Consider the following 21735-nt stretch of genomic DNA (forward strand, 5'->3'; position numbering starts at 1 on the left):
AAAGTTAAATTTTTTGTTTCTTCACGACATGCATATAAAATAATTTTTCCAAATGTATTTTTGATCCCCATTGATTAGGCTATATTCTTCCATGAATTTTCCACTCATATATTCCGTATCATCATAATCGTGGGCTATGACTAAAAACTCTTCCTCTAACAACTCTGCTAATAATATGGTGTTTTCTTGAGTTATAGGTCCAGAAAATAACATTCCTTTTGTAGGTTTATGGTTAAACCACAGAAATAGGATTTGCTAATTTTTTCCATCTGAGTCGCTTTCACAATTTTGCAGTTTAGCATATAAATAGAACTTATTTCCTTCATTATTGTGCATTCATATTTAGGTATCATCTGAAAAAGAAGTACTGCGCAGAGAAGTTGCAGAAATGTGTGACCGTGTGCAGTTGTTAGAAAAGGCTTCCAGACAGCTCGAGTTGGATAACGAGAGACTTGCATTCAAGGTGCGTAGATTGGTTTAACATGTAATTCTTTGTCTGAATACACATTGATTTTAGTGAGTTGTATGATATTAACTTCTGTTTAAGTACAGTGTGTGTTGATGGTAAGGGAATAATACTTTGTTATTTGGTATCAAACATTTCTGACTCATCGAGGCATGGTCTAGCAGAAAAGAAAAATGCATGTCAATGCTAGCTAAATTTTAAAATAATAATAAAGGTCCTTCCCAGGTTAATACAAAATATAAGAATGACTTATATAATATCTTTATTTCATCTGATCTCTCCTTTTCTTGTAATGTTTAATTTGGTTTGTGAAATTCAATAGTGACTCGAATACAGCTGTTACAGTATTATGGAAAGTGTTAGTTTATTTCGTTTGTTACATAGTGTGTGATCAGATGTTGGTAGCCAGTCAGAATCAGACTTTCAATATTCAGCACACAGTTTACATAAAGTTGTTACAAATGGTATATGAAAATAAAGGAAAATATCCAGGGGCAAGGTATTTATGGAGGTTAATTTTATCATTTATGTTTTTTAATTTTAGTGTTGGCGAAGATTGTTGGAGATTGATTTGTACTCTTGGTGGAGATTGATGGAAATTTTGGAAAATACAATTATTTTGAAATTGGAGTATTAACTCAGTATGAATATTACTTTCCAAATAATTAACATTAAAGGTTCGTTGGATTCTGATAAAGGTGCAGTATGGCCAGTAGACAATATTTGTTGGATTGAGACTGTATTTAATACACATTCATTAAAAACGAAAAAAACTTGCAGCCCTCAAATTAACACTTCCAAATTATTAGTGAAATGTTGAATTCTCCGTCTTTCGAGTTCACTAATGTAATCAGAACACCTGGAATACCATGTAATGTAGCATATTTGGATATATAACAAATTCAAGTGAAAAAAAAATCCGAAAAAACTCAGAATATGAAATTTGCTATAAAACAACACAATAGTAATAATTCGCGAATGTGTTCATATTTCGCTATTAGAACTCTATTTCGCGATTATTTTATCTGCATATTATTAATCAGAATCACTTAATTCGTAAAGATTAGTAAAAAATCTATTGTGTATCTATTATGTCGTGATTTTCGAGATGTCCATAAATACCCGGACCTGGAGATATCCAAGACGAAGCAAAATTTGTATTAATAACAATATAATTGAACAAGTAAACACTTTCGGTTATTTATTTAGGGATGTCGCCTTTCTTATGTTGATGGGTCAACAGTGGGTTCAGCCTTATACATTGTTTTCGCATTACTTTGTGATCATATTTATAGCTATTGCTTTCAGACCGAATTGTGTTTCCTTTCTGTATACACTTTTAATGTCAATCTGTTTTTTTATCAAATGGAATGGTGATGGGAAAGGAAATTCCCTCTCTCGTGTAAGTTTTTTCTCTGGCTCATAGACTATTATTTTTTCCCTACTAGCATAAAATAATTCCACAGTTCTCATCCTATGCTCGGCAGAGAGCAGTTCTCAGTGTTGGGATGTGCCGTAGTTCTGATTCTTTGACTTCAAATGCAGTTTTCTGTTCCATATGTAACAGTACTGTCACATTATAAGGCTGGGTGCACAAAGAATCAGACGCGATGCTACAGTTTGTCTGTTGGTACTTGTCTCCCGTTGATTTCTTATGATAGGGTGCACACAGAATCAGATGTGGTGCAACGGTCGCAAGCAGACACAGCGAGACAACATTGGATGACTGCTTGAACTTGGTCACAAGCAGACAGTCTTGTTGACTGCAGCATACTGTGCATGCGTGGATAGCCATATCCATGATTGCAAGCTTCCACAATCTACAGATACTATTATTGTGTAGTGCACATTATTCAGAATGGAGCTCGATGCGGGTAAATTAGTTGTTTAGTACAGGAAGGATATGTTCTGTACAATCCCACTTTGAAAAAATATCACGACAATGATGTGGTTTCTGAAATGTAGAAGGAAATTCCAAATGAGATGAAAGAACCAGGTGAATAATAATGAATAATAATAATTTGTAGTAGATCTACTTCTCTGCTCTATACTACTGTATCACTCATTATTGATTTAATATATTTTTCATTATTGTGACTCGTGAAGTAGTAATAAACATACAAAATGACGTTTGTGCACTACATTCGTAGTATTTAATTTTAAGACTCTTCCAATTGTATTAGGCATTCTTAGGAAATAATAACCAAATACAATAGACAGTCCTTATTCATTGACGCCATTTTCTAGCCTAGACCAGTTTTCCTAACCCACACAGCCAGCACATCAGTTGCCGCTTGCAGACAGTGTTAACACAGTCTAGTATATACAGTCACGAAGCTTGAGTTGTTGAGGGTACTAGGAACAATAGACTGTGCCGGTACTATTTCTCATTGTCTGTGATGAGGCGATATTAGCGATCCTAGTGGTTAGCAACTATCTATGGATGCATATTCCCTAGGTATTGAGCTTCGTGACTGTATATACTAGACTGTGGTGTTAAGCTGTCGCGAGGTGTTGTGAAACACTAAAAAGCAAAATTTCGCGTTGCAAAGAACCGCACCATGCCGTATCTGATTGTGTGTGCACCCAGCCTTAGTATTTGCTTTTGTTTAGGATGTAGTTTTTAATCCCATACAACACTGTTAAAATTTATACTGGAAAAGATCTTGCATTGTTTATTCTTTCATTTATTCAAGACTTCAGTTCTTAGCCAAATATAATCTCACAAAGCACCAATTCTATCAATGCTAAAATGACTTAGTAGTTGATGCAGCATTATTAAATATGGCAATAATAATAATATTAACAATAATTATCGCTTTAAATTCATCAATTTTGTAAGTTCATAGCATTCATAAAGAGATCAGATTGATCTATTATTGAAGAAAAATTCGTTCCGGTGAGGTCCTCATCTATGAATATAAAGTATGGACCAGATTTAATAACATTATCTGAAGTCATCCTCATTCCTCAGATTGTTATTATATTCATCATCAGTTCTGTAGCACACGGGTTTCAAATTCAGTTAATCTAATCTTTGTATGGTTTTCTTCAAAAGGGAATTAAAATGAGGACTCCCCTGTAATAGATATAAATGAACTATAATCCAAACCAAATTACTGACGGACTTTTCTCCTTACAAAGTTCATCTCTGTGGAGATAGATGCCTCTGCATGCCAACATCTCGATTGAGACTGAATGCAAAGAACAGTTCTGCGCAGAATTGCTGGAGCTGATTACACAACATCCAATAAATTTTTGCATGAAGTTTTGGACATAGCATCAATTGAAGAGTTTTCGGAAAATTTAAAGCTCAAATTTATAGAAACATTGAAAAATCATCCAAATCCTCTGCTACAGAAGTTTAATCATCAAGCATAAACAATAAAAACCAAGTTATACCAGCCATATCTTTTATAAATTCATCATGGATTAGCATCAAGGACTGAAGAACTAGAATGAACAATTTCAAAGTGTTTATAAATTAAAGGAGGAGTCAAAAGCAAGTCAGCTTGATCTCCGGTCATATAGACTTTCAGTGCAACAAGATGTTGGTTGGTTGGAGACTGAAGTTTTTCTTTTTTTATGTAGGACAATAGTGAAACTGCAGAGGCATCTGGCGAACAAAGTAGGAAATAAAGTAAAAAAACGGAGAGAGAGACAATATGCCTTCGAAGAATGCAGCTTCTTATAGACATAAAACCGACACCATCATTAATGATTTTGATTTGTTATTGTTCCATGTACATAGCTCTAGTAAACAAAAATAACAGCACAACGTATTATGCCATTTTTTCAACTTGTATGTTTACTGCACGCAATTCAGTGTAATAAAGTAAAGTAAATGTTTTTACACTTTAAATAGCTAGATGCTGTCTATCATGGAAGCCTGGATGACAGTTGAGACACGTTTTTATTATTAATAGATTTCATGATTTTTAAAATGCCTCAGCTTATTTATAGACAGCTAGTATTCTGCACAAAGAGGTTTAACTCCCTGCTTTCTGTCAGCATATATCCTTCACTAAGGCTTATATTATAATAAGGTATCAGTAAATTGCTTACAAGATCCCAATCTACTTGTCACAGTTAACTAATATGCGAGTGGCTTAATTATTATTTGTTTTTCTCCACTAACCTCAGTTATCAGAGGCATTGGCTGAACTTGAAGAAAGGGAATCACAGTTAAAACATATAGGTCTGTGTGAGTAATATATTTTAATAAAATGTTGAACACAAAGCACTTATATTTTGTTATTTATGTAAGAAACACGTTCATATGTTATGTTTGCATGACTTCGTATGTGTAACACTCAGCACCTGTTCAAAGAATGGATGGAAAGGTGTATATTTTGCACATTTAAAATTACAGTATATAAGACTGTACAAAAGTACTTGTAAGATACGTATTCTGGCATGATCGAAGAAATGAGAGCATGTACAAGAGATTTATGAGCATGGCACCTCACATTTGGCATGTCTGCTTGATTTGCTGAAGTTCATGGAATAAAATTCATATAATTATGTTCATGAAAGCTATTTAGTAAAGGCAAGAACAGTACTTGGTATTATCATTGACCCAAATGTCCTTATCTAAAAGCAATGCAGTCAAAGTTGTTGTCTAGTGCCTTGCATCTGGCAATGAAGCTATTAGCAGAATGCATTAAAGTGAATGGTGAGATTGGGAACAAACTAAATAGATAGATGCGGAGGGGAATAAGTACGTATAATACACCCAAAAATGTACTTAATAGAATCTGTTTTTTTTTTAATTAGCCTTAGAGCAGTGTTTCTCAAACTATGGTCTGTGGACCACCTGTGGTCCTCGAGATCTGCCCTCATGGTCCTTCAGAAAAGACAGAAGGAAAAATAAAATTTAAACGAATTGCGTATCTCACTGTAGCTTAAAATCTAAGTGTTTGGAAATGACACATGGCAATCGAATTTCACTTTTTCTCCCAGTACAGACATTTTATGAAATTATTACCCTACCTGTCTATCGACTTCCCACTCTACTCTCAGCAGCAAAACAGGGATTTAAAGCACTATACACGTGGTGTTTCTCGACATCTTTTCCCTGCACATCTGGTGCCACGCCTGTAACCCAGCCAGGGACTACCCGAATTCATAACAGAGGACCAAAGTAGTGAACCTTAATTCAATTTTAAAATATAAGTATACTGGTATTAAAATATGCTATGAAAGTGATAAATTTTCTTTTGAAGGGAACAAGAGTAAGGTGGTCCGCAGAACTGTTCTGACCTAAAAAGTGGTCCCCACTTAAAAAAAGTTTGAGAAACGCAGTCCTTAGAGCATTCAGATTTGTCAACAACTAGCCATGATAACAGTGACGACACCAGAATATATTATATTATATTATATCATATATCATATCATATCATATATCATATCATACCATACCATACCATACCATACCATACCATACCATACCATATCATATCATGTCATATTATATTATATTATATTATATTTTGGCCAATTTTCATTATTCTGTTCTACAGATAAGTTTTAATACATTTTAATTGTAGTCTGCATTTGATCATTTAGAAGTTTAGAATGTTGTAAGTTCATGAAATAAATTGACTCCTGTTAGAGATGTCAAGTTACAGAATTAATAAATCTTGCTGTTTTTGTATCTGTGCTCTTAATTTGCAATACCGGTACTTGTAAGCATGCTTTCCTCAACAGTTCTGTATATGGTTTTCATAATGAAGGCACATGATATGAATAATTTTCCCAGGACAGTTATTTCCGTATGTTCATATGGTTCTCTCTGCATTCGCGAATGGGTGTATGTGATGTGTTTTTTTATATAGAAAATATCATCATCAGTGCTACAACCCGTCAAGAGTCCTGGCTGTCCCAAGAAGTCTTTGCCACGCCTCTCTTTTTTTTTTTTTTTTTTGCTGTACCAGTCCAGTTACGGACTCCAATATTTTTAGCATCCTCTCATCTAGCTCTCGATCTTCCTCTAGTCCTCTGTCCTCCTGGATTATATGAAAAGACTCTTTTAGTTGGTCGTGAATTTTCCATTCTTGCCAAATGTCCAGCCCATCTCAAACTATCAGTTTTTATTATTGTAATGATGTTTGGCCATAGAAAATCTATTAAAGAGTAATTTATCCTTCTGGTGTAGTTCAGTAATGTAGATGGTTTTCGTGTAAATTTAATTTCAAGCCACTAAACATTGCGAATAGATTGCAACCTCATAGCGAGAGAAAGATGCTCACATACACAGACAGACCTGAGGTCGTTGAACTCTTACATCTTTATTACTAGAAGAAAGATTAGTATGTTGGCGGTGATATTGCCAGACTGCTAACATTTCCAACTTAATTTTCTAATTAACCGTGCATTTAATCACAAAACGTAGTAATGGTTTTCTATTCCTTTTAGTGTATCTATCGCCCCTTTCAATCTGCAGGGTTATTTCACTTCCACTCTGTATAGTAGTTACTGATGTGGTGAAAGGACTGCAGACATACATTTACATATGTTTGCATTGCCTATTCTGTGTATTTTCTCCAGGTAGGAAAATGTTTTTTTTATAAAAATCAAGAAATACGATTTTTTTAATAATCTCTCGAATAATCTGTGCTCTTGAAAAAGAGAGAGAGAGATACACATGCTTCTTTTTTCTTACCTTCTTGATGATTATTATTATTTCACTTTTCTCTGTGGGTGTTCTGACTCTTTCAATTTGTTCTCTTCATTGGAATAATAAGACTTTTTTTTTTCTTGACAAAATTCACCACATTATCTGTTATTAGTTTCTCATCTGATTGAACTAGTGCAGTGATGGTGATTGTGTTTAGAGTTTCGATACTGTGTGACTGATCAATAAAGAATGAGGTTGTGTTGTGCTTCTTTTCATACTTCCAGCTCAGCAACACTCGTACATGGCCAATATTGGTCAGTTCAGTTGTTATAGAACATAGTAGTTCCTTCTTTCCCGGTTATTTGTGTGTGCATGTGTGCGTGGATGTGTATGTGCATGATTGTGTATGTGAGGGGCACCCACTCTCACCCTCTGCTAAACTTAGCTCCTTATACTCCTTATATAAGGCATGTAATACAGTTTGTGCATGTCCTATTTTCTAAAAACAAAATAGAAATTTGTGGCTGTGATAATTTCCACGAAATCGTATTTATCGGTATGAATTTTTTATGCAGTAACATTGTGTGTATTAGTGTCATGCATTACAGGCACTATGTTTGGTTCAAGTTTGTCGAGTACCGTAAACTGGGGTTACTTTGAACATTTTTTCAGAAAATCTTATTTAGGTTTCTACATGCTGCACTTGTTATAGATGGAGGTAAATTTGGTATGAGAATGATTTTATGATAATTTACCTCCATCTATAACAAGTGCAGCATGTAGAAACCTAAATATGATTTTCTGAAAAACTGTTCAAAGTTTCCTCTCTGTTCAAAGTAACCCCAGAGTACTGTATGGCAAAGTTAGATATTCGCCTATGTTCGCTCTGCAGAAGGAGCCCTGTTGTGTTTGTTCCACGTTGTTTTAAAAATATTTGCTGCCCTCCATTCCCACCCCTTTATGTTTTAACCATTTAAGGATTTCAGCACAGATCTTGGGATTGGTTTTTCATATGAAATAAGGCGAAGTTTCTAATAGGTTTGTTCCAGCAAGCAATTCAGAACGCATTCTGAACTAATATCGAATTTCTTTCGACGCATTGTCAGTTGTGTATAGTCTCAGAACTAATTCGGGATTTTACATTGCTTGAACATTTACTGGTGGAATCAAAACAGCTCCAATAGATTCTATGAGATTCCTCACTAATACCAACAGCATCAAAATGACAATAGAAGAAAAAGCACTGATTCAATATGAAAAACTTATCAAATTACCAGGAAACAATAATTGGCATTCATACAGTCCTCTCTGTAGATTGAAAACTCAAAAAAGTTTCATATTCATTGTTCAAGAATTAAAACAGAAAATCAATATCCCGAATTTAAAAGAAAACTAACAAATTAAGCCAAACCCTTTAACTATATTAAATATAGAATATAATCTAAATTTAACAGAAGAAATACTGAAATCAGAAGTAAACACTGAAATAATTAAACAATTATCTTTAGAGACAATTAATATTAAGTACCCTCCACAAAACTGGCTTCATTTATACACCTGCGGATCCTTGATCTCCAGAGAACAAGGTGCCAGTGCAGGTGTTACGTGCTGTCTCTTCTCACTTTATAGATCTCTTGGATATGGAACAACAAGTTTTGATGGTGAAATCATTTCAATAAGTGAAAGTCTCAGGAACCTTCTATGCCACATCAATAAATTTAAGAATGCAGTTATATTGTCAGACTCCAAAGCAGCTATTCTATAAATAGTCTCTAAATACACACCTTCATCTCAAACAGCAGAAATAACTAAAATGCTCTCTCAATTAATATCATTCAATAAAAGAATTGTATTCCAATATATACCATCCCATTGTGGAATCCTGGGAAACGAGAATGCGGATGCTTTAGCAAAGAAGGGCAGCACTTCTACTTACAGACCTGTTACTAAATCTACGTATTACTCTGTGAAAAGATTTATTAAGTCTACATACTTAGACTTCAACAAACAAAATTTGATAACACAATCTCAAGGGAAAAAATGGAACTCTCTGCATCAAAATCCACAGTTAATTTCCGATTTACCACGAAAATCGTCTGTAGCTGCATTTAGATTGGCAACAGGCCATGATTGTTTGGCACTTGCATAGAATTGGAATATATCAGTCCCCTAACTTCCCATTGTGCAACTCAAACCAAGAAATGGATTCGGAACACCTCAAAATCTGTGCTTTAGTGGCTGACCATGATAATATCTTTGAAAAATATTGGAGTGCAAGAGGTCAAATGACTTTATTGTCAAACGCCTGGCATTAGAAAACAACAACAGCATTTTTTGAACTGTTCTTTCGCGGCCTTCAGAGTTTCTTCTCATATTAAAATTATATTCATGTTTCGAACTTAATTCGTCATAAAATATATCACTATCACCTTCCAAATCACTCACAATGGACTATTCTTTTATTCTAACCTGCCTAATCTCCAAGTATTTTAACCACAACTTGAGATTAAACCATCTGCACATGTGTCAACAGTTCAGAATTCCCAGTTCCTGCTCTTAGTCGAGAACCAATTTCACTTGTTCTGAACGAGTTCTAAAGCACGTTGGAACAGGTAACTGGGGTTCAGAATCGGTCAGAATCAGTTCAAGTCTAGTTGGAACACACATTGAGCTGCTGCGCATGAGCAGGCAGTTCAGAATCGATTCTGAACCATGCTGGAACAAACCTAATATCTTGCTTGCCTTCCTCATGTTCAGATATTCTTCTATACTGTCCATCCATAAACCACAAAAGCAGTAAATTAAAATCATCAGTACCAGTTGCAGAAGACACAGTCCTGCAGTATATATTGACTACACCTCCAGATCTTCATATGATTATTACACCGCAGATAAGTTACCTTCCCACCACAATCTGAACACACGCTCTCGCCATGAAACAATACTAACAATACCATCCCATCGCACCTTCTCATACTCATCATCTTTCACAATAGCCCTGGCAAGACTCTGGAATTCGTTACCTGCTAGCATCAGGGACTGTCGAAATAAAATTGAATTCAAACGAAAACTTACTAGGCACTTGGTCAGTAATTGAGACTCATTCAGACATGGTTTCTTGTAAATAGTTCTCTTAATCTATCACAAAATATTTCAATATCCGGTAATTTCATCACTATAGAATTTTGTTATTCTAGGTTCAATTTGTAATTCAGTAAATACAAAAATATTCTTTGTTCTTAACTTCTATGATAAAATGTCTAGCTTTCATTAATCAGGTAATCTTGTCGTACTTTAATTTTTATTATCTTATCTCTACCAGGTTAAATAAATACTACTACTAATACTACTACAAGTAGGATTATCAGAAATGTGCAATCGGTGTAGGTAGCATAGGTAGATAGCATTGTTAATTCGACCATGTCGCAGCACCAAGCACGGGTATTATATTGAAGGAGGGGTAGGAGAACTATGCCTTATGTCGATGTAGATTTTGTTACTCTGACAGTGAAAAATTAGAAAGGGGAAACGATTATGAATTTAAAAAATACTCTAATCTAAATATGTCATTCTTTTTTTTCTGTTAAGTTCACGAGGGGGGGGGGGGTTCAAACCCGGTAACACCCTCCCCCCTTGCGTAAGTACGCCCCTGGTCACAATGCTGCCAGTGCGAAAAAGGTGATAATCAACCCATGTGTTAATCAGATGACAGATATTTAGGGTTCTACTGTAATTATAATGTTTGGAGTGCTGAGGTATAGAGAAATAAAAATAAATAATGTGCTCACTTAAAAAATAGTTTGATTGCCTTTAAGTTAATTATTAATTCTAATCCTAACATCTTATATGTTAGGAGAAAATCCACAAACGATTAGGGAAAACACGGGAATTTTACTGGAAGCAAGTAAAGAGATAGGTTTGGAAGTAAATCCCGAAAAGACAGAGTATATGATTATGTCTCATGACGAGAATATTGTACGAAATGGAAATATAAAAATTGGAAATTTGTCTTTTGAAGAGGTGGAGAAGTTCAAATATCTTGGAGCAATAGTAACAAATACAAATGCTACTCGGGAGGAAATTAAACACAGAATAAATATGGGAAATGCCTGTTATTATTCGGTTGAGAAGCTTTTATCATCCAGTCTGCTGTCAAAAACTCTGAAAGTTAGAATTTATAAAACAGTTATATTACCGGTTGTTCTTTATGTTGTGAAACTTGGACTCTCACTTTGAGAGAGGAACATAGGTTAAGGGTGTTTGAGAATAAGTTGCTTAGGAAAATATTTGGGGCTAAGAGGGATGAATTTACAGGAGAATGGAGAAAGTTACACAACACAGAACTGCACACATTGTATTCTTCATCTGACATAATTAGGAACATTAAATCCAGACGTTTGAGATGGGCATGGCATGTAGCACGTATGGGCGAATCCAGAAATGCACATAGAGTGTTAGTTGGGAGGCTGGAGGGAAAAAGACCTTTAGGAAGGCCGAGACGTAGATGGGAAGATAATATTAAAACGGATTTGAGGGAGGTGGGACATGATGGTAGAGACTGGATTAATCTTGCTCAGGATAGGGACCAATGGCGGGCTTATGTGAGGGTGGCAATGAACCTCCAGGTTCCTTAAAAGCCAGTAAGTAAGTAAGTAACCCTAACATCTTAACATCCAAAAAGTTGTGTAACTGTGTCACATTATATTGTTTTTTTTTTTTCGAGAAAAATGTGACAAATCGTTCTCAGTGCCCAAGTGATTACCAAGCTCGGCATCAGGTGCAACTGGGAAATGTAGTTGAACTTCGCCGGAATACAAAATTACAGAAAACTTCTGGAGTCTAATATACCAGGAGCAATGGAAACAAAGAAGATCCTGAACGAAAAAATAGTGGTGTTACATTAATCGAAACTGCCATTCCAAAACAGCCTGATTATTCTTTATTTAAATTGGAGAATTCATCACAGTTTGGAGCTAAAGTAATGCTTTTCCATTTACCATTGCTAATGTCTGACATACTCTATCCTAGCCACCTCTGTATGGGATCTCTATTGCAGTGAACGGAGGTGACCATGTGATACAGTCAGGCCTGAACCTCTTGTGGACTGGGTTCCGTACTGGGGACTCTCCTCGACCAAGCTGCAGGAGAAGTCTGTCTCTGCAGAGAGGAGACTCACCTAGGAACAGTTTCAAGAGAAGCAGTTCACCTCGCTCCAACATGAAGAAGAATCACAAGTAAGTTAAGGGTAACTTTATGGGGAAGTAGGCAGTGTTATATAAACAGGCAGGCACAGTTCGTATATGGCGTTCTTTTCCAAATCTACATGTTGTGCTTTATTTAGTGTTTCTTTTAAAGTGGATGGTGGGTTGTTAAATCAATCCGTGATTTTCTTTCCTATTTAAGGCTATGATGTCAACTTTTCCGTTAGAATTCTCAGCAGATATGCAATGAACTCCTCATGGACTTCCTAGTCTCTATTTAAGGATCACAGCTATAGCTGTCCTACTCCTATTTTATTTCCAATTAATGTGAGTTAAGAATATCAAAATCTACATTGTATAAAGCTGTGATTTACAACTTATCATAGGCGAAAGGCCAAATTAAAATTAATTCCTAACATATAATTATTTCGGAATATGTATGATGAGACTTTCTTGTGTTAAATTTTAACGTACACACTACAAAACACTTCCACATATGCAGAATACATCACAAATGCCAACCACACCTACAGAGACATCAACACAGACATGGAAATACTGCACATCCAACCAAAAAGCCAGAAACTCAACACACTAGAACAATATGAAATATACAGACACACGAAACCACACCCCAACGATATTCTCAACACACAACTCAATTTCAAAACACATACACTCTTTGACTCTACACTACGAACGCACCCTCACAGGAAACAAGAGGCGTCAAGACCAACAACGACCAGTTCTGAAGATGACCCAAAATAGGTCGAAACATGTTAACAAGGTATGTTAAAATTTAACACAAGAAAGTCTCATCATACATATTCCGAATTGATACAGTGTTAAAAGTTGTCTAATCAAGATGTATATGTAATTATTGTGGAAAGTGTTCGGATCATGTGAAATTTTTTACTAGAAAATTAATGTAAAAAAGTTTTTGAGTGACAGCAAGTATTATCTTTCATTACTTAGTCATTCAGCTAGGTTAGTGAGAAACTAGTCAAACTACCAATAACTCCGAGGGCTGAGAGGCCACTTGTGTGTTGAAAACCACTGTCTAAAGCTATTTTTATTTAGTACCTTTCTTTATGTAATTTACCTGTTATTAAATTTAATTTGTTTTATTATGTGTCAGTTATGGAATTTTATATGAATTTAAAAAGTATTCGCTAATATGTTTTCGCGGGATATCAGCCGAGTTAAGATTTTGGAATGCTCCAAGCTTTCGACTGCTATCTCTGCAGCCATCTTCAGGGAAGTGATGTCCGAACAGAAAGTCGAAAGGTTATATAGATGTGGCTGTCTCAGGTGAAACGGGATTGGTTGGCGGATCGGCCAATCCGGGGCCGGGAATTGTCATCGCTCGTAAGCTCCGCCCCTCCCGGGATTACTGCGTGAAGTTTGGCGGGCGGCGAGCCCTGTTCCGCCGGTTGGAATCGGTTGCCGTCCTCGGTCCGTGATCTTCATGACCTTGATTGTAAGAGGGCCTGAGTTGGTCTAAGGCCGGTGTCCATGCCTGACTGAGCTGGAGTCCACTGTCTCTGTTAAAGTTGTTTTTCTCCAGCTTGATCTCTATGGCCTCCTTGATTGTACGATCCCAGTAGTGGCTTGATTTGTTAATGACCTTGGTGTGGTCAAACAGTATTTTATGCTCCTTTTCTATGCTGTGTTGCGCCACTGCAGATTTTTCCGGGTAATACAGCCTCAGGTTCCTCTTATGTTCTTTGATTCTGTCTTCTATTGTGCGGCCAGTCTGCCCTATGTATACTTCGCCACACTCGCATGGAATCTTGTAAATCCCTGGAGTCCTTAAGCCCTGACTGTCTTTAACCTGACGTAGATGACTCCGGATTTTGCTCTGTGGTTTATGGATGGTTTTGATATTAACCTTGATATCCCGCGAAAACATATTAGCGAACCAACGCCGAGAAAGCCTCAAATCATACTTAAAAAGTATTGGCTCTTATGAACGTAAATTATTATATCAGTTTAAACAAAATCTTTTAATATAGTGAGATATTATTTACATATTCGACTTGTTTCTGTAACTTTAAATTTTGCCATAAAGAAGGTTGATAGTCAGCAGTGCAAATCTCTACGTTTCTTACATTATTTTGAGTTTCGTATAAGTGGAAAAGGTGAATGGTAACTTGTAAAGACATAAAATGTTAAGTATATAAAATTGTAAATGGTGAGGATTTCCATAATGGTAGTCAGCTGTGGAGATTTATACCATGTGTATTTCAAACTATAGTACATAGGGAATTATAATTGTCATAAGAAATCCATGTATAAAAAATTGAAAGTGGAATTTCATGTAGCTGGCCATGTGTAATAAATTAGTAAGCCTTGTAGAAAAGAAACCTACTGCTGCTGCTGCTGCTGCTTCTTCTGCTGCTGGCTTTATCTATACTAATAATAAATCTGTAGCCGAAATTTTTCTGGTAATTTTCGATTTTCCAAAAATAATTGGTCCTAACATACATAGTTAACCACCCTGAAACCGAAAATCGCTTTTTTGAAATTTTTGTTTGTATGTCTGTCTGTATGTTTGTTACCTTTTCACGCGATAATGGCTGAACGGATTTCGATGAACATTGGCATATAAATTAAGTTCGTTGTAACTTAGATTATAGGCTATATGGCATTCAAAATATTTTATTCAAAAGGGAGGTTATAAGGGGGCCTGAATTAAATAAATCAAAATAGCTCGCTTATTATTGATTTTTATGAAAAATGTTACATAACAAAAGTTTCTTTAAAAATAATTTCCGATAAGTTTTATGCTTTGCAAAATTTTGATAGGACTGATATTTAATGAGATAAATGAGTTTTAAAATTAAAATAACTGCCATCTAAGGCCGTGTAATGAATTAAAAAACAAATGACTTCGTCTATAAGGGGCCTTCAACAGCAACAATCGAAAGCTATGAATCATAGCCTACAGAAAATGTTTCTGTGTTTGTATGAAGTAATATCGGAAGCTAAATTAACCGATTTGTATAATTAATTATTATTTCACCATTGGAAAGTGTAGTTTCTCTGTATGGACATAATGCTATAATGTTATTACTGTAACTTCTGAGTGAATTGAGGACAGGTAAGATTAAAATAGCTTCTTATGCACAGAAAACTTGATAGGCTATTCTGTGTATTCGTTTCCTGTATTTCTTAAAATAATGTTTATCTCAGAGAGTTAACGAACACCGAGAGTGTATTGATTTAGTATGCAGTAATAATATGTTAGCTTAGCATTTCATTATTTTATAATTAAAATTTTAACTATGCTCAATTGAATCGAGTTAAAATACATATGCATTAAATGCAATGCAAAAAATTTGTGTAATGAGCCAAGCGGATTATGTTGCCCTGTTGTAAAATAAAATTTGTTCCTCCTGAGATTCAAGAGCCCCCATAACAAATTGAAAACTTACTTATCAGGGTACATCCGTTATCAACACACTTTTTATATAATATAATATAATATAATATAATATAATATAATATAATATAATATAATATAATATAATTTAAGTTATTTAAGTTATTTGAAGGGTTTAGAACCATAGTGGGCCAAACGCCATTTACTGAATACGTAGAAAACAAGAGTTAAAATTAAGTTATTACCATAATTCAATGGAAACATATAACAAGTAAAATAAAGTATACACATTAAATGTAAATGATGTCAATGTTCATTGAACTATGGATGCATGTAATAAAAATTAAGAAACATGTTAAAGGAATTGCCATTGCACCAAATGAGTGCTCTCTGGACCAAAATGATTCCATTTTAATTATTTAAATATATTTTAAATTAAGTAACATATTAAACGTTTTATCCTTCTATCAAACACGAATATTCCATGGATCAAATGTCCTATTTTAATTATGTAATTACTTTATATTTATTTCTAACGGGTGCAGCGGAGCGCACGGGTACGGCTAGTTGAAAATAATTCTATACATATCTGGCATCTTACTACATAATAAATTATAGAGTGAGAACACAAGTCAGGTGGAAATTAAAACAAATAAGATACAGTTTGGTAGTATTACATATTACTTATTTTAACTTTACAAATTATAAAATTATTTTAATTACGTACAATAGATATTACTGAAAAAATATGTAAATATAATATAAAATCATGAAACCTTCACTAGTACAAAGACACACAAGAATAGGCTTGTATAAAACCTTAGCACAGCCAGTATTAAGCTATGGTAGTGAGGCGTGGACTGTGAAGAATAAAGATGTCAGTAGAATAACAGCAAGTGAGATGAGGTTCATGAGAGCAACAGCTGGATATACTCACTGGGATCATAAAAAAATGAGGACATAATGCAAGAACTTCAAATGTAACTCATTATGCAGTTTATCAGCAAATATCAACTTCAGTGGAAGGGTGGGTGGGTGGGTGTGCGTGCGTGCGTGCACAGGAGACTCACAAGGATTTTAGTGTATGTGGTGTGGTGGGGGGGAGGTGCGTGTGTGTGTTTTTTTGTTGTGTGCGTGCGTGCACTTCACTTGCATGATTTGGGTTCTGCATACTGCAGATAGATGGCAGGACTGTGACCCATTTTCAAGTTCCACACCACTTCGGCATGCTACATTATGCAGGATGTGTATCTGTGAAAAGTTATGTTATGTACTAGGATGAGTGTATGTGTTAAAATTTATATATTGAAGTACTAGCAACTCAATTGTTTTACTGAAAAGATTCATTAAATTTTGTTAACAAACCTGAAATATGTTTTTTTTGGTTTGTTTGTAGTGAACAGGGGAAGACATTTCCACAAGGCAGCATTGAGCTGGAAAATGCTCCTCATGAGAAGACAGACAGTCAGGAAGAAACTGGCACTCAGACTGAGACAGAGCTGGAGGACAACAAGGAATCCGAGCTTCAGAAGTCACTTTCATTCGGTGACAAAGATGCAGATGCCAAATCTCACAGTTTAGGGTAATTAAGTTAATTCCTATAATTGCAAATTGAAGTGGCTCAATCCTTAGATCTAGTGATAATGAACTACAAAATTTGGAACAAATTTGACAATTAGTTGCTGTGATATTGCATTTTTTATTTTATATATATATATATATATTGGCTAGTTCAGTCTTCTTGGCTGATGTTATACCACCAGCATTCCATTGTAAGATGTTTAGTTGATTCTGTACCATTAAAGTAGTCCCCGCCCGGAGATCCGATTGGGGGACTATTTTACCTCCGGATAATTTTACATTAATGGTACTCATTTCATAAATGCGTGTTATTATTCGGTTGAGAAGCTCTTATCATCCAGTCTGCTGTCGAAAAATCTGAAAGTTAGAATTTATAAAACAGTTATATTACCGGTTCTTCTGTATGGTTGTGAAACTTGGACTCTCACTCTGAGAGAGGAACATAGGTTCAGGGTGTTTGAGAATAAGGTGCTAAGGAAAATATTTGGGGCTAAGCGGGATGAAGTTACAGGAGAATGGAGAAAGTTACACAACACAGAACTGCACGCATTGTATTCTTCACCTGACATAATTAGGAACATTAAATCCAGACGTTTGAGATGGGCAGGGCATGTAGCACGTATGGGCGAATCCAGAAATGCATATAGAGTGTTAGTTGGGAGACCGGAGGGAAAAAGACCTTTAGGGAGGCCGAGACGTAGATGGGAGGATAATATTAAAATGGATCTGAGGGAGGTGGGGTATGATGATAGAGACTGGATTAATCTTGCACAGGATAGGGACCGATGGCGGGCTTATGTGAGGGCGGCAATGAACCTTCGGGTTCCTTAAAAGCCATTTGTAAGTAAGTAAGTAAGTAAGTAAGGTACTCATTTCATATTGGAGTTAAATGGCAAGTTGTAGCCGATTTAAGTGAACACCATATTTTAACGTTTTGGTGGCTACTTCATTCACACACAACCCCCAGAATGTCTGGAGGACCACACCTGCTGTTGGTCGACAGGTCCATTGGACCTAGCTGGGAGATCTTGTTGATCACCAGCTTTCCCTCCTGCCCATTGTGCAACTCAAGCCAAGAAATGGATTCGGAACACCTCAAAATCTGTGCTTCAGTGGCTAGTCATGATAATATCTTTGAAAAATATTGGAGTACAAGAGGTCAAATGACTTTATTGTCAAACACCTGGCATTAGAAAACAACAACAACATATATATATATAATTTATTTTGGAAAAAAAAAGCAGTTACGATATTTTGAGAAAGTTCAATAAACTTTCAATTTAAATTCACTGTAGAATGCACCTTTCAGAAAATATCTACTGTAACAATAAACCTAATATCTCATTTATCATACTTATTTACAATATTTTGTAGATGTCCTAGAAGGTGCAATCTATTCGTGTTAGTAAAAGAAAGACGTAAATAGTAATTTTTTCTCAAGTTCTCTGTTATATTAAGCTCCTTAACACTTCAGTGTCTGCACTTATAATAATGCCATTATTGCTGATGTGGACTACTATTGTAGCTCATTACAATTTTGACTTTTATTTTAATCTGTTATAATTTATTCATCACATTCAGCCAACCATTGCTTAATTTGTCTGTCAGTCATAATTAATTTATTTTAATGATGCATGCTTAAGAAATTAAAACATGAAATTTATGAGGAGTTGCTTCGAAAATAAAATTACTGTTGCACTGTGCAAAGATTTATTACCACCCTATTAAGCCCACAAATCTCGTATTCTATAACAAGTATAGTTTTAAATAGTGATTATATTGTAGAAGTAAAATATATGTTTTTATGTTTGTGTCATTTTTTTTAATATAAATTCGCCAGAATAAAACTAATGCTTAATATATTGATCTTTCAGTGCTGATTCCACTCCACCAAGTCTCTTACTTAGCGGATTTAGTTCACCCAAGAAGCTTTCTAGTCTCTTGGACTCCCAGATTGCTGCTTCAAGGAGTGAACTTATTAGATTAGAGGAAACTAAGAAATTGCAGGTAATTTATTAATTTGTTTTGTGGTTATATGCAACACAACATTTATAAGGAAACATACTAATACTAAAAGTTCTTAAGCTATGTCCTAATAACACTTGTATATTTTGCTTTATTTTAGTCTGAGTGTGAGAACCTTAAAGGGCAGCTGTCAGCACTAAGTGAAAAGTACAATGCGTTAGCAATGAGGCATATTCAGTATAAAACCAAACGCAAGGCTCAAGTGGAGGATCTCAGGTATTTTAATGACCAATAAACGTATGTGTAGTTAATATATTATTCATAGAATTAACTGACTGCAGCAGAGGAACTTCCATAGAGAAGTGACTCTCTCTCAAGCTGCTTTGAATCAGCTGTTAAGGTACGGTCATACGTCGCTACTTTTGCAGCGCTGCAGTATAGAAAACTGTGCAACTCTCGTATTGCGACGTGTGAACAACGGTGCAACCCGAAAAGTAGCGGCTGCCGAACCTGCTGCCCGCTACTTTTTCATGCTGCGCGCAGCTTAAAAGTAGCGACGTGTGAACAGGGTTCTCAGGGTTGCAGCCGCAGCATTTTTGATATCGGTTTTGTTGAAACTTTTGCTGCGGTTGCGACCAGTGTTGCCACCCAAATGTGCCAATGATACTTTTATTGTTTGGATATATTTTAATGTTAGATGTGATGAAAATAAATTATTTGTAACAGTTATTAAATGCACAACACAGTCCGAGCATATTTTCTGACGATATAATTCATTTTTTTTTGTTTTCTGTAGCATAGTTCCAAACAGGAGGGTTGCCAACATTGATTACGTGAATATACTGTTGGTTATCATTTAAGTATATAGGCAGTTTTATAGTAAAAATAATGCCAATTTCTGAATACTAGTTAGGACAGGGTTGCAGCTGCAGCATTTTTGGTATCAGTTTTGTTGAAACTTTTTCTGCGGTTGCGACCAGTGTTGCCACCCAAATGTGCCAATGATACTTTTATTGTTTGGATATATTTTAATGTTAGATGTGATGAAAATAAATTATTTGTAACAGTTATTAAATGCACAACACAGTCCGAGCATATTTTCTGACGATATAATTCATTTTTTTTTATTTTCCCTAGCGTAGTTTCAAACAGGAGGGTTGCCAACATTGATTACGTGAATATACTGTTGGTTATCATTTAAGTATATAGGCAGCTTTATAGTAAAAATAATGCCAATTTCTGAATACTAGTTAGGACAGAAAAGCAAATAATAGATAAGGAAGCTTTCGCATGAGTTTCTTAATAATGCGAACATAACCACAAAATGTATATTGAGAAGTCAACACGGAGATGGAAACCTGCAGCATGACTGTGCCTGCAAAAGTAGCGCCGTGTGTGTGAACAGACTCGCAACCTCCAGTTGCAACTTTTGCAGCACTCGGGTTGCGCAGCACGAAGAGTAGCGTGCAGTGCGCTACTTTTGGCTTACGTGTGAACACGACACGCAACTTTTGCAGCTGCAGTACAAAAGTTGCACAGCAAAAGTAGTGACGTGTGACCGTATCTTTATGCTACCAGTAAGTTGGAAATGTGTGTAAGCCAATCTCTTTACACTTAAATCCTTGCAACCTATCTGGGGTCTTCTCTGACTCAGTACTTCTTAAAAAGTTTATAACTCAGCAGAAAATATTTCTATGCAGTCAGTGTTCCTAATGTGCTCCTAACGAATCTCTGAGAGATGACTTTTTTTTTTTCCTATAGTCTTAAAACATATAATTTTGACAAAAATTATCAGTTCAGATATCAGTTAATATTGTAAAAGAAAAATGTTTAAGCCTACATGGTTGGTTGGCTGGTTTCCAACACAGGGTTCTTACAATTATGCCTTTTTTTTTTAATGAAAAGAAAATGTGATAATAACTATTAAACTAGTGAGTGAAAGACACAAAGAAGGACAATAGTTGCTGTGGAAACAGTAGACGTTGCCATATTTACGTTAATTTTGTCAGTCTGCTTGACTAAGGCCTGTAACACACTATACCGAGAACTATGAACTATGTAATATGTGTAGAGATAGCTAGCAATGGTTATGTCTTCACACTTACTTACTTACTTACTTACTTACTTACTTACTGGCGTTTAAGGAACCCGGAGGTTCATTGCCACTCTCACATAAGCCCGCCATTGGTCGCTATCCTGAGCAAAATTAATCCAGTCTCTACCATCATATCCCACCTCCCTCAAATCCATTTTAATATTATCTTCCCATCTACGTCTCGGCCTCCCCAAAGGTCTTTTTCCCTCCGGCCTCCCAACTAACACTCTATATGCATTTCTGGATTCGTCCATACGTCCTACATGCCCTGCCTATCTCAAACGTCTGGATTTAATGTTCCTAATTATGTCAGATGTCTTCACACTATAGCGAGAAATATGTTGTTACACAGTGGTGTTATCTCTGTATAGATAATTAAAACACGAATTTTATTATGCCATATGGAAGGCAGTTTGATCAAAG

The 21735-nt window shown here is 35.5% G+C and overlaps 2 protein-coding genes across 2 annotated transcripts in view; both read left to right on the forward strand.

Moving 5' to 3' along the window:
- Nucleotides 1-12277, forward strand: part of LOC138692793 (flagellar attachment zone protein 1-like) — a 26292-nt gene extending 14015 nt beyond the window's left edge. The window contains exons 5-6 of the mRNA XM_069816048.1: nt 347-463; nt 12142-12277. Of these exons, the coding sequence (XP_069672149.1) occupies nt 347-463; nt 12142-12144 (120 nt within the window). The 3' untranslated portion in view covers nt 12145-12277. The remainder of the gene's footprint in view (nt 1-346; nt 464-12141) is intronic.
- Nucleotides 12150-21735, forward strand: part of LOC138692716 (TRAF3-interacting JNK-activating modulator-like) — a 22215-nt gene continuing 12629 nt past the window's right edge. The window contains exons 1-4 of the mRNA XM_069815930.1: nt 12150-12319; nt 17068-17253; nt 19127-19259; nt 19378-19493. Of these exons, the coding sequence (XP_069672031.1) occupies nt 12303-12319; nt 17068-17253; nt 19127-19259; nt 19378-19493 (452 nt within the window). The 5' untranslated portion in view covers nt 12150-12302. The remainder of the gene's footprint in view (nt 12320-17067; nt 17254-19126; nt 19260-19377; nt 19494-21735) is intronic.

The sequence above is a fragment of the Periplaneta americana genome, chromosome 1 (genome assembly GCF_040183065.1).
Source record: "Periplaneta americana isolate PAMFEO1 chromosome 1, P.americana_PAMFEO1_priV1, whole genome shotgun sequence".
Taxonomy (NCBI): domain Eukaryota; kingdom Metazoa; phylum Arthropoda; class Insecta; order Blattodea; family Blattidae; genus Periplaneta; species Periplaneta americana.